The following is a 13,303-nucleotide window of genomic DNA, read 5'->3' on the forward strand; positions in this document are numbered from 1 at the left end:
GTAACCCAGCTGTGTGCAGGAGATCCTCAACAACTGCCCCAGCAAGCACAGTGCCTGCATCCCTCACAGGTAACTTCCAGGCCTGATGCTTTTTACTTTGCTGATTAACAGCTCGGGTGGTGGGATGGAGTGAACCCTCAGCAAGTTGTTGGATGGCACCAGCCTGGGAGGAATGATTTGCTGGAAGGCAGTGGTGCCAGAAACAGTGTGAATTCAGCAAAGACAAATGTGAAGTCCTGCATGTGGGAGAAAACAACCCCATGCACCAGTATGAGTTGGCTGCTAAGGAGTGAGGAAGCAGCTTTGCAGAAATGTGTTCTGGTGAGTGACGAGCTGAGAGGAGCTTTGCAAAGAGCATACCCAGTGTGTAAGGCAAGTGAGACCATGTTTGTAGGGCACGATCCAGTGTGGGGATCTCCAGGACAAGGAAGACTTCAACAAGGTTGAGCAAACCCAGCTGAGGCCATCAAGATGTGTACAGGAGAGGCTGAGACAGCTGAGTTGGACCTTGAAGGAAATGGAGGTAGAGAGAGTGTCCAGAACCAGAGCCTGCTGAGATGTCTGTGGGGAAAGGATGGGAGGCAACGGGCACAAGTTACAGGAAGGGATATTCTCATGGGGAAAAAGGAGGAAATTCTTCACAGAGTGGTCAAATGATGGAGGATGGGCCTGAGGAAGTTGTGGTATCTCTCTCCCTGCAGATACTCAGAACATGACTGTACGAAACCCTGAGCAACCAGATCTAAATCTAAAAGTAGCCCTGAAGTCACTTCCAACCTATTTTATTCTGTGATTCTTAAAAATGGAGCCAGCCAGCAGTGCCACTGGCAGGAGAGCTGCTGTGCCTTGCTGCCACCACCCAGGATGCTCCAAGTTGCTCCAGGTGTGCTTTCCTTGGTGCTTTTCTTGCTGTTTCTGACAGCAGGACTCATCTACCTGAGTGTTTGTCTTCCCTTCACCCATCCAGCCTCATGTGCATGAGAAGAGAGTATTTTCTCCACATGGAAATTGTGCTGTGGGTTTTTCTGTGCTTTGTTCTTACATGTACCCAACAGCAGCAGTGTGAATTGCCAGCCCTGCTTCCTTCACCTCTATCTGGAGGAGGGGGAAGGCATTTGGGGGACTCAGCTGGAGGTTCTCCTGTTTATGACTGTCCAGTGTGCTTTAGAAATGAGAGCAGGGTGTAGGATTATTCAGTGCCTCTTTAATCAGCTCCAGGTATTTGTGTGTTCCCCAGGTCACTTGGCTGAGGTTGGCAGCTGCCTGGGGATGTGTGGCACCCCACCTCCTCCTCCTGAGGGAGCAGCATTGCTGCTTGGGATTCCTGCCTTTGGGAGAGGATGACAGACTTGTTGGATCTGCTTTTACCTGGAGACTGTAATGAAAAGAGCAATATTGAGGAATGGTGACCTGGCAAAGTGTTGCCTTTAGTTCTTGGGGAAGAACCTGCTTCTACTTTGAATTTTCCAGCAGCAGATGTAATCTTGCAGGGCTTTTATTCATGCCTTTCACTTTTCTCACGGGTTTAGCCCTCCAGCTACAGATTTCTAGAAGTTACTCAGCTATGTACATGAGTGAGTGGGAATAAAAGTTGGAAGATGAAAAAAAAACAAAAAATCTTGAAAAAGCAAATTATGAAAGAGAGGAATAGCACTGGGAGCAGGGGTAGCAACGGAAAACACCACTGGGGGCTTACTGAGAAGGTAAAAATCACAGCACAAACAAGAAATAAATGGGAAAAAAAAAAAGCAGACATTGAGGAGGTAGTTTGGTAACAGCTGAGTTCAAGCTGTAAAGATGTTCAGCTGAAGCAGGGGAAGGGAGACAAGAAAAACCTTTTGTGTATTGAAGTAATTCATGAAGGCACGAGAACGGAGTCTTTAAGTTGGTAAAGCTTTTGCTTGATCTTTCAGAGGTGCCACGTGTGTTTTTAAGTTGTTTGCCTCAATTTAATGCTTCTTGCAGTCAGTTTTCTCCTGGATCTTGGAAAACAATTTATGACATCAACATTTCATTTGGATGCTTTTAGTAAGTTGCATCACCTTCAGTTCTGCCACAGCCCTTCCCGTGGGACTGGTGGGTGTCTGGAGTGGGTCTTGATTTTTCTTTTCTTCTTTTTAATCAAAAGAAACAAGAAAAAGGAGAGAGGAGAGCAAAACCTTAATGCTGCATTTCTCACCAGTGCTCGTCATGGGGCTTCATCTATTCCATTTCTCTACAATGAAAGCCTAAAATGAGAACTTCACCAGTTCAATGTTATTCTCAGAGTTCCAGGGACACGTGGAAATGCTGTTGGCAAAGGGGTAAAAAGAATTCCCTGGGTGTTTCATTTGAAAATGAAAACTGATAACAAAGTTATCCCAGTCACCAAACCGTGAGAGCTTTGCTAAAGCTTCTGTGTTTTGGGAAGTCAGCTGGTGTGAGAGAGTAACTGCAAAATAATGATTTGCTAAAGAGCCTAATGAGCTCAGGTTTTCAGAGCAGCAATAATCCCCTGGTTAGCTGGCTGCCCCAGCCAGGATTTCCTGCTCCTGGGCAGTGTTAGGGACTGTCCCAGCAGAGTGACAAAGGAGCTGTGGAAGGGCTGGCATCTCACCCCTGGCTCTGAATAATTGCAAACTAGAAACTCCTTTCCCAAAGCTTGGTTTACGTCCTGGCTTCAGCATTGCAGTAAACAGTTTGGGTTCCTGGGCAGTGATGGATACGTTGGATTCATAGAATTCTTTGGCTCAATCTTGTTAAAAGCAGCTGTGTTCTAGAGAAAGGGGAGAATTGGGTTGGGAAGAGGAGCTGTTTTGGGGTTTTGGTGTGCTGAGAGTATTCTGGTACTTGTGTGGCTATTTATTTTGCCTTAATTTGTATTTGATTAGGTTGCATCAGCTGGAAAGACTGGAAGCTCTAAAGCCTCTGTTTCACTGTCTGTCTCTAATCGTGGCTTTTGAGGAACGTTTAAGGTCTTGTTGTGGTTACAATTAATCTGTGTGTGTTTAGCAGTGTTTATGTGCAGCAGGCAGCAACAGATTCTGGGAACTGTCAGTCAGCATCTGGAGTTCAGTCTGGGAAAGGTCAGGGCAGCACAAGGTGATTCCCAGCTCCTCTCTGCCCCCAGTTATTTGCTGTGCTTTGCCCTGGAGGTGGTGAGGAGCAGATTTGGTTGGATAAAGCTGACTGTTGGATCAGTTTGGGCTGGAATTCACTGTCTTTGCCACCTTCTGTGTTGCCCTTTCTTAAACTCTCGTGGTTGTCCTTTTATGAGGAAATATTTGTTTTTAAAACAAACTTCATTATCAGCCAGAAGAAGGTGTGTACCTGTTGGCTGCTCGTTCAGGAGCAGAGGGATGACAAAATATGTAAAGTTCCAAAGCAGCTGAATTCTTCTGCTTGGCTAAGATTTAATAAAACTGATCATATGAGGCTATAGAAGCAAAAGCACAGACAGAGGAGGGAAAATGGGTTTTGATTTCAAGAGAGAGTTATCTCTGATAATTCACATGGTTGCTGCTGTGTTGGTGGCTCCCAGGCTCAGGAATTCCTTCCATCTCCAGGGTGCAGGAGTGCTCTGCTAATGATTGCTGTTGCCTTCGTGTTTGCTTTGAGGCTTTTTGGGTTTTAAAGTGGAAAGAGTTAAGAGCAAGAGGTCTTGGCAGCACAGTACAGCTGTGTGAGGGGAATCTGGACCTGGTAAAGAACCTGGTGAGCCCTGAGCTGGGCCTGAGAAGTTCCTGACTGCTGCTGGCTCCATGGGCTGGACACCTTGAGCAAGTCACTGTGTCTTTTACCACCTGTAAAACAGAGATAAAAATAGTGATCTGCCTTTAGCAGCTTTCCAGGTTACAGGCTCTGTCCCAGTGTCCTCATTAGTAGTTTTTAATAAGGCTGTGCAGATCGTGGCTTGCCCTGGTTTGAAGTTGTTGAATGCTGCAACCACGTGGCAGTGCCACACTCCTCCTTTCCCCTTGTCTGAAATTCTGCTGCTGTGAAACTTTCTGTGCATAAACTGATTTCTGTGTGTCTATGGCCAACACACAATGGCACAAGTCACAAGTCACTTGTGTCTCTGGCACAAGTTCTTTGCTCTGGGAAGTCCCAGATGTGGCAGGAGCTGAGTGTTCATCTTGTACATCCAGCGCTCCCATGTTGAACTGCAGTCTTTTCCTCCTCTGTTAAGCAGGTTTCAGTGTATTTGGAACTACATAATGATAGTTTTGCCCAGCTGCTGGTTGTAGGGCAGGTTGTGTCCCTCTGCCCTGCCTTCACAATGTGTGGTGATGGGGCTCAGAGCAGCTGAGGGGGCAGGAGCAAAGGGGCACAGGCTGAATAAACAGAAACCTCCAGCTGTAGGGTGGCAGTGTGTTAGGGTTAGGCCTCTGGACTGCCACATTCCCCTGTGGCTTTTTCCAGGAGGGACTCAAGACATACAAAAGATGACAATAAATCCAGATGAGGGGGTGCTGAGCCCCCAGGTCTGTTCCCTGCACACGTGGCCGCCGTGCCAACGCCTCGGGAATTCGGTGGCATCTCTGACGGCGTCTCTGATCCCCCAGGTGCTGATGTGACAGTGACAGAGCCCAGCAGCTCTGACAGCAGAGGGGAGCGACCAGACCCCTACAGCAACCCTGAGGAAGCCCTGCTCGGGGGGGAAGGCAGCTACATCTCCCAGCCCCTGACTCCAGAGAAGGAAGATGCCCTCCAGGCCGCCACCGTCGCCAACCTGCGCGCGGCTCTGATGAGTAAGAACAGTTTGCTGTCTCTGAAGGCCGACATGCTGGGAGAGGATAGTTCTCTGCTGTTTGAGTACTTACCCAAAGGCACCCATTCTCTCTCCCGTAAGTTTGTGGTTTTACTTTTTTTCCCTTTGTTTGTTTACTGAGACTTGAAGTGAAATCTTTAGTGAGAAGAAAATAGAGGTCTCTGTCTCGTTTGTTACTTCTGTTAATGCTTGTGTCCAGTTTTACTTCTTGCTTAAGCCCACTCCCCATGGAGTTTGGAAACCTGGGTCTGATACTGATTCAGTTTTAATATTACCCTTTGAAACCATGGAGGGAGGAGGTGTTTGTGTGTAGGGAGCTCTTGTCCTCAGATTTCTCTCTGACGTGTTTGCCACACGGTGCTTACAGGCAAATGCAAAGTGTTTGGGTCCTTCTGCTAAAGAAGCTGCAAAGGTTTTTAATTCAAAGTTACCTGATGATGAAAGGCTTGGCTGTTGCTCCAGTGTCTGCAGAACCAGTTGTGATTTTTACTTCTTGCCTTTTACTTTTAGAGCTCTAAGTAATAAGCAGCCATTGATTATTGTGTTACACTCACATGGAAACAAATGTCTTTCTACTGGTGATCTGTTGGAGGCAGCTGATGTGTGGACAGCTTATTTTCCAGCATACTTTTGCATTTTTGTCATTGCAGTTGTAAAATAGTTTGATTCTCCTGTGCAGAAATAATTATTTAATACTTATAAAATTATGACTGCTGTATTTTAATAACAGTCTCAGAATATGAGCATACTTTTTGTCAGATAAAGTAGAACAAGCAGTGGCTTTCTGAGTACTATATTTTAGCATCCAGAAGCAGGGATGTATTTTAACCTACAGTGAGAAAATCTCCCAGTGAAATAGGATGAAGAGTTCACTTAAGATGGTTTTTTTTATTATTATTTCCATCAAGGAAAAATAAAGACAACTTGTAATGGGCACTTGGGTTGTAGGATAAAAGCAACAAACTGCACAGTATAATGTTGGTCTTGGTGTCTCTTTTCTTGTGTTTGAACAGCAGAATTATCTTTAAAAATATGTTTTTTTGTACCTTATTCTGCAGCATTATTGAGGGAGAATTGCTCTTGTTACTTCCAGAGTAGCTGAGGGACTGAAGGATTTCCAGTTCAATCAGCTTTAGATGGCTCCTGGGTGGAGAATCCTTTGGTTGCAAGGAGAGAGCAGAGATCTTGGTGGGAAGAGTGCCCTCAGCTGGCACCAGCCCTGGGCTGGAAATCAGAGATTTCCTCAGCAGCTGAGAAGGGGAGTTTGGGAAGAGGAATGGGGCAGGCAGAAGACCAACTGGGTTTAAAATAAAGCATGATAGATTTAAAAAAGGGGTAAATTGTAACTCCTTGAGGGGTGCAATGGCTGAGGAAGTCCTCCCAACCTGTGTTTGAGGTCTGTTTTCCAGTCCTCCCACAGTAATCTGAATTCCAGCTAAGCACTTACTGAATTCCAGCTGAATTTACTTCATTTTCATGGAAGCAAAGTGAATTGCAAAGGCAAAAAGGAAACTGCTCACTTGGTCTGGCACCAGGAGGTGGCTGTGGTCTGCTAGGAGGGTTTTTATGGAGACAGAGTTAAGGGACATATTATTCTTTTGTCTTATTCAGATTCACAGGTATTGATTCATTTTAATCACTTCAGGAAGATGTTCTGGTGCTTTTAAGTGGTCATTACTGAATACAATAGGACATCAAGTTTAATGGGAATTTTCAGTGGATAAAATGACATTAAAGTAAGTGGTACAAAGATTCTGGAGATCTAAAAGAACAGCCTAGCTTGGTGCTAGCCTTGTAGGTGTTTGTCACATTTTTCTTCAAACACAATTTGAGGATGTTGAGTCATTTGAAGTTCTGGGTTATATTAAAAAAAAAAGGGGGGTGGGGGGGCAGGGGAAGCATTGTGGAGGAGTAGGCAGGAGCACAGTGAAAGGGACCAAAACCAGCCCAGTGTGTGGTAGTTTTCATCTGATTTGAAAGGGAAATTCACTGTTTTCAAGATTTTTAAGTGGTTAATCTCTCTTGAGTTTAAAAAAAATGAAGTGTGTCTTTAACCTTAGTGACTGTCACTAGATTGGCTTTGTTCTCTTGTGAAGTCATCACATAAAGAAGTGACTCAAGGAGCAGCATTCATGTTTATTTTTCTTTTTTTTTTTCCTTTTTTTTTTTTTGAGAAAAAGAGTCAATGGAGGTGGACATACTTATCCTGCAGTACTCCATGTGGTTCATACTGTTGTAGCTCTTCATAGAAGACACCCCAAAGTTTTCATTTTATCCAAGTTCTTTTTTTTTCCTACTTCTTTGTACATTGTAATGACCATGTGAGGAGTGAAATCACTGAGCATTCTGCTGATGGGAAATGAAGCCTGGGGTGTGTGTGTGTGTGTGTGTGTTTGGGGGGTGTTCCAGCACTGTGATGTTGTCAAAGTTCAAACTAAGTTAAAACCAGGAGGGGAAGCTGAAATCTCCTGGTGTTTCATTAACACAGCTGCCAGCTAACCTGCACCTGGAGGGAATTTGGGATGTTCAAGATGGTCAAGACTGACATTGTGCTTGTCAGAAATGTAAAGAATATCCAGGGTTTGCAGGAAAAAAAACATTTGTCAGCTACTTGTGGCTTGCACCAGGTCATCTTGGCTACCTTTAGTTGCATGCCCTGGAGTTTGGGGTTGGGGATGTCCTTTGGGGGAGAGGTTCAGTTCTCCTCCTGGATGTTTGGTGAGGAAGAGGAGGAGGCTCTGTGCTGATTCCTGGCTCCAGCAGCCCTGTTGTGCCCAGCTCCTCAGCTCCATGCCCTGTGTCTGGCTGCATTTCTGATGCTGAACTTTGGTAGCATTGTTCCAGGCAGTTACACCACATCTACAGCAGTCTCCAAGGCTTTAGTTGAATGTTTTTCATGGGCTTTGCCAAGTGTAATCAAGAGAATGAGAATGTTCATGTTCATTAGGAAATGAATTGGTTGCTTTGCACCCTTGGTTTCTCGTGTAAAAAGCAAAGTCAGAAAGCTTTCAGATTTTAGGGTGATTGAGCACCCTAAGGGGTGACTCTCCCCCATTTCCAGAGCAGCACATTGCAGACTTGTTTAATATGGCCAAGTTGGGCTTTTCCTGTTTACCCTGTTGCAACTGAAACTGTTTATAGAAGCAATTCCTGTGCAGCTTGCTGTCCAAGTGATTACATGGTACACAGAGCCCTTTTCTTTTGGGCAGACCAGCTAATACATTATTTTTAGTTAGTGGTTCATTGGAGCCAATCATTTATACTTGCTGTGGCTGCTCAAGGAATACATTTTACACAGTGGTCAGCTTTCCCAAGAGGCAGTTCAAGGTATCCAGTTTAGCAGGGAATTTTATTTTTTTTTAACATGGTGACAAAGATCTAGGGGAGAATGGATGGAGTTTTCAGTGAGCTATAATAACCCTGACCTTTCTCTTTTCCACAATAATGACAGTCCAGCTGTCAGAGAATACTATTTTCATGTAAGTACTGCTAAAGCAGTGTGCATCATCCAGAAAGCTGACTGGAGGAAAGTGCTTTTGATTTCTGATTTTAGAATTTAAAATACAGAAGGAAGGAAAAGGATCCTCAGCCCTAGGCAGAATGGGAGAAAATGGGAATTCAGGAAGTGTTTGCATTCTCGTGCACAGAGGATGGGTCACTGCTGTGGGTTTCTCTTCTTTGTATTACTTGTAGTTGTTGAAACCAAATAAATATTAATTATTGTTTTAAAAAATATATCTTTGTACTTTGTTGTGTTGTACAACTCTGTGGCTCATGTTGGATGGTTGAGTTTATTGTTTCTCCTTCCTCTTATTTCACTGCCCACTCCTGAGCCTTAACCTAGGCTTTCAGCAGTGCATATTATCCTGGGGACCTGTGTAACTCTGCAGAGGTGCTGATAAAGGGTTAATCAAGCCAGACCCCCCTGGCTTATCCTCACTGCATGAGAAAACACTTTTGTTTGGGGAAGCAGAACCCTGAGCTGCCTCAGGTGCTGCTGGGCTGTGTGTGGCTCAGTGTGAACAGAGCATTAGGAACAGGTTGGGATGGGCAGGGAGAAAAGGAACCTGAGGAGAGCCAGGCAGGGATTCACTCTCCTTCCATTTTTAACTTGATTTTACAAGGTTTTAGCATTTTCTTGTCCTGCCTTGAACTGACAACAGCAATAGCTGAGCATCCCTGTTGGAAGGGAGTTAATAAGTTGGGGAAGATTTCAGCCTGTGGTGGGATTGGAGGGTGGGAAATCACAGATCCAGCTTGTGGCACAGGAGCAGAATTTCCCTTGCCTGCTGATAAGAAGTTAGGGTTGGGATTGCTCACCCTGGGGAACCTTCCTGTGCTTTCACTGAAGTGCTTTGGTGTGACCCAGCTCTCAGGGTGTTGTCTGCAGACATAGCTGCAAGTAACACCTCCGAGTTTATGCTGCCTGAAAGAGTTGTGGGGTTTCTGTGTGAGTTACACGTGTGAGTTTCAAGGAAACTTTTTTGTTAGAAATAAACCAGCCTTCAGGACTCAGAATACTTTAAGGATGAGTTTGTTTACTTTTATGCCATATTTGCTTCTGGTTTCACCTGCTTGCTTTTCAAAAGTAGTTACCTGCTCCGTGTGTCATTGCAGTATTGGGTCAAGGGGTTTGTTAAAGTTCCTTTAACGACTTCCAGTGTGTGCTGGTCTTGATTCCATGGTTATTTGTGCTGGGGTTTGTCACTGATTGTCAGTGGAGTTTCTGGAATATCATTTACCTCGTGGCTGTCGCTGCAGCATCGGCGGGAGGGAACAGCTCTGCTTCAGCTGAACAAACAGTGGTTTTCTTGTTAAGTACAGGAGATTTTTAGTATGTAACGTTGGGTACAATTGGGTAATTTTGTACAAATATTTGAACTCCCTGCTTGCTGGCTCTAGAAGCAAAGGAATACTTTCCCCCCCCCCCATCTTTTGTAAAGCACTTTGAGATCAAGGACTGGCAGGACCCTGTTGCACAGAGCACCACGCTCACATCTTGAGCTCTGAAGCTTTGACATGAATTTGCATAAAGTCAGTTGCAGAACAAAGTCTCTGTGCACCTTACCTCAAGACTGAAATGCATGTGTTTGGAATGGGGCTTCTCCAAGAGGAGTCTCCCAGCAGTGCCACTGCCCTGGATGTTTGTGCTGCTCTCTCCCGACGGACCCCGCGGCGCCGGTGCCGTGCGGTAGAACTCCCTGCACCACGGACAGAGGAGGCATTTTGGGTGGGGAGGCTGGTTTTAAAAACAAAAAACAAAAAAAGCAAAGAAAGAGGCTGGTTTTAAAAAGCAAACAAACAACCAAACCCTGGCATCCCTGCCGTGCTGCATCCCCTCCCAGTGACAGAAGATGAGCTGCGAGTGCTGGGGCGCTGCCTTGGCCAGGACTCGTGTAAAAGCCACCAGCTGGTGCTGGTTCACGTGGGTGAGATTCATTTCCTGTGTTCCCCAGGGCCTGGCACCAACTTGAATCCTTCAAGGGGTGAATGTGATGGCAAAGTGGAAGCACCATCTCCCCTGCTGCCCTCAGCACACCTTGCCACTCGGAGCCCCTCCGAGGTCTGCTCATCTGGTGACATGTCACCAGAAACCATGGCCAAAGGAGAGATGCCTTCCTCCACCCAGGTAAGATTGGGGGGAAAATGCAATGAGATTTAAATACAAAGACTGTAATGCATTATACTTTGATCTAATCTTTTTTTTTTTTAAATATAGATTATTTTAAAACTAGAAATCAGTTGAGGTCAGGGGTGGTGCTGTCTGAATTTTACCCTTTCTCAACAGAACTTGCATTCAAAAAACTTTTTTTAGAAGTATACATTCCCTTTGTATTGTAAATCCCTTTGCTTCCAAACATTGCATACAAGAACATAATAATGGCAGAAAGCTGAGGTGCCAGGTATCTGTTGGCCACTCCTGTTTAGCATTTGAATTTCTTGTAGCTGTCTAAATTCAGACAGAAGCAAACGGCCTTCCTGAGCTACATAAATTCAAGATAAAATCCCTAGCTTTCTGTGGCATTTCTTATTCTTCAGACTTCTGAATGAGGCTTTAGTTCCATTGAGCAAATGGATGGAAACCCAGATTTTCCTTTGCAGGCAGTGAGCTGATCAGAGGGCTGGTAGCCAGCAGACCTGCCCAGGCTGCATCATGCCTCTGCCTCATAGAGAGCTGCCATCTGCTTCATGCTGGCATATTGCAAATGTTTGATAAAAAAAGAAAAAGGCAACAACAACAACAACAAAAAAAAAGAGCTTTTATTTATAGTCTGGCTCAGCAATGCCAGAGAGCATTGCATAAAGGGAGCTGCAGCCACAGGAGGTGTTTGGTTTCTGTGGGCTTTTCTCTGTGGAAAGAAAAAGTAGCTATGTAGGGCTAAGGGAAAACGTTGCAGCTCTGCTGTGTCTGCAGATGGGTTCTGTCCAGAGCTTCTTTCCCAGTGGCCTGAGTGGGAGCTACAGGTGCTCTGTGGGACTGCTGGAAAGTGAGGAGTTACTCAGGACCTGGGTAGGCAGGGCCATTGCTGGCTCAGAACACAGCCCAGGTCACTCAGCTGCTTTGGGTGCTTTGTGAAGGCAGAGGGGGCCGGGGGTGGGTGCTGAGCATCCCCCCAGGCAGAGTGCAGGCAGTGGGGAGGGGGGAGCCCAGCACTGAGTGCAGGGATGTGTCTGTCAGGGCCTGCCTTAACTTCACTCTGCTTTTCATTTGCAGGCCACCAAGAGTGGAGTTTTAGCACTTTGGCAGCTGGATCACTTCAGTTCAGGTAAGTAGAGAGAAAAATTGTATTTAAAATTTCCCTGCTTTGGCACCAGAAGGCAGTGATGTGTTGGTGTGTGTGTGTATTTCTGTTTTAGACACGGGTGTCCTGAGGTCTGAAGACACAGATGGAGCCACTGGGGACCTGGTCCTGGATTCAAGACCAAGAGGCTGACCTCTGCTTTCTGCCTGGGGGTTTCCAGTGTGCTGCAGAGCTGAGGGAGCACCCCCATCCCCACCTTCTCTCCATGCTTCTCCCCTTCCACTTGGTTGGCTGCTCTGGGGACCCTGAGCCTCCCAGCCAGCTCACCCACTGCCAGTGCTCCAAGTGCCAGCTTCACCCTGAAATCCAGCATGAAATCCAGCACCAGGAGAACATCCCCTCATCCCCTTCAACTGGAAGAAGATGCAGTGTGTGCTCCTGACTGTGCCAAGCAGTTTTGGGACAAAACAGACTGAAACAGGCACCTGCTGTCTGGCCTCTCCATCTGCCACTTCTGGGGCAAAAGCTCCAGGACACAGAAGAAGCTCACCCACCACCTCAAAAGGCTGGAGCTTTTGGACAGTGTAGGACAAACTGAGGATCCCAAGGATGTGTAGCTGCTCTTGTGTGTTTGAGACACTTCTTTTAAACTAAAAAAAATGTAAATGGTTCCCTTTGTTCTCCAACAAACCTGACCAGGGGTGTGGTGTGATGTGATGTGATAGAGGAACTCCCCAGAGCTGCTGGGGGATGAGATGCTGGTTCCAGATGCAGCCAGGGTGCAAAAAAGATGTTTGTTTGTGCAAACATCCCTTTTTTTTGTCAGTCCTTACAATGGGCAGCTTGGTGTGCTCACACCTTGTGCTCAGACTGCCTTCAGCTGACTTATCAGTAGATCTCAAAGTGCTTTATAAAAGAAATGGTGATGTTTTCCTTGTATTCCCTGGGAAAAATAACATACCTCAGCTTTGGGAGCATGTTAGCAATAGAATTTATTAATAGGATTCAGACTTCTGAGTTCTGGTCTAGTGCTCTGCCCATTAGAAAATTTGGGCATTTCAGGGCTTTTCAGCTTGAGGTTAGGAGCTGTGAAAGCACAGGGTTGCTCAGCCCTGTAAACTCTTTATAAACCCTGGGTTTCTGTGTCATTTAAAGGAGGAAAACCATACTGCTTGTCCAGATGTGTGACAGGGTGTGTTGCTTGGGCTTGGAGGTTGTTGCAAGGCTTGTATGTTGTCTGAGGACTCTTAGGGCTTTTTAAAAAAAATAATACTGGAGTGTGGCTGTGGTTTTCAGGAATTCTGTGCATTTTTCTGACTCCTTTGTTTCCTGTAAGGCAGCTCAGCTTGCCAGGCTCAGTGTGTGGTGGGGAAAGCCAGCAGAGGAGGCTTGGCTTGGGTGATTTAATTGTAACCCAGGGTGCAGGTAGAGCACCAGCAGCAGTGGTTACTGGAGGGTGGAATCCTGGCTGTAATTTGTGCTTGATGATATGAAATGAGTTTATTAAGAAAGATTCAGTGGTTTTGTGTCAGTTGCTGGGTATTTATGTGAAAAAACCAAAGTATAACTGAAAGCAGCATAGAGAAGTGCAGTGCAGAGTGTGTCAGCAGCTGGAGCCTGCCCTGACTTGTTGGGTTCTTTTCCTTCCCCTGCCAGGGAGACAGCTCAGGAGGCAGCAGCAGCTTTGACAGAGGATCTCCAGAGTTCTCCAGAAAGATTCTTATTTGTCTCATCAGGGAGACAAACCCCAGAAACCCTGAGTTGTGCACAGGGGGGACCAGAGCAGCCCCCCAGGTCTGCAGTGGAGTTT

At 45.9% G+C, this 13,303-nt stretch overlaps 1 protein-coding gene across 6 annotated transcripts in view; it reads left to right on the forward strand.

Moving 5' to 3' along the window:
* ZBTB46 (zinc finger and BTB domain containing 46) overlaps positions 1-13,303 on the forward strand; it is a 45,675-nt gene that overhangs the window by 24,542 nt on the left and 7,830 nt on the right. For 4 of the 6 annotated variants that reach the window (XM_030463149.1, XM_030463148.1, XM_030463151.1 and 1 more), the window contains exon 6: positions 4,545-4,826. In XM_030463149.1, coding sequence (XP_030319009.1) covers positions 4,545-4,826 — 282 coding nt within the window. Of the gene's footprint in view, positions 1-4,544; positions 4,827-10,206; positions 10,380-11,465; positions 11,518-11,608; positions 12,154-13,303 lie in introns of those variants that run through there. The other 2 variants (XM_030463153.1, XM_030463152.1) reach the window with 1 other exon arrangement.

The sequence above is a fragment of the Calypte anna genome, chromosome 20 (assembly GCF_003957555.1).
Source record: "Calypte anna isolate BGI_N300 chromosome 20, bCalAnn1_v1.p, whole genome shotgun sequence".
In the NCBI taxonomy this organism is placed as follows: Eukaryota; Metazoa; Chordata; class Aves; order Apodiformes; family Trochilidae; genus Calypte; species Calypte anna.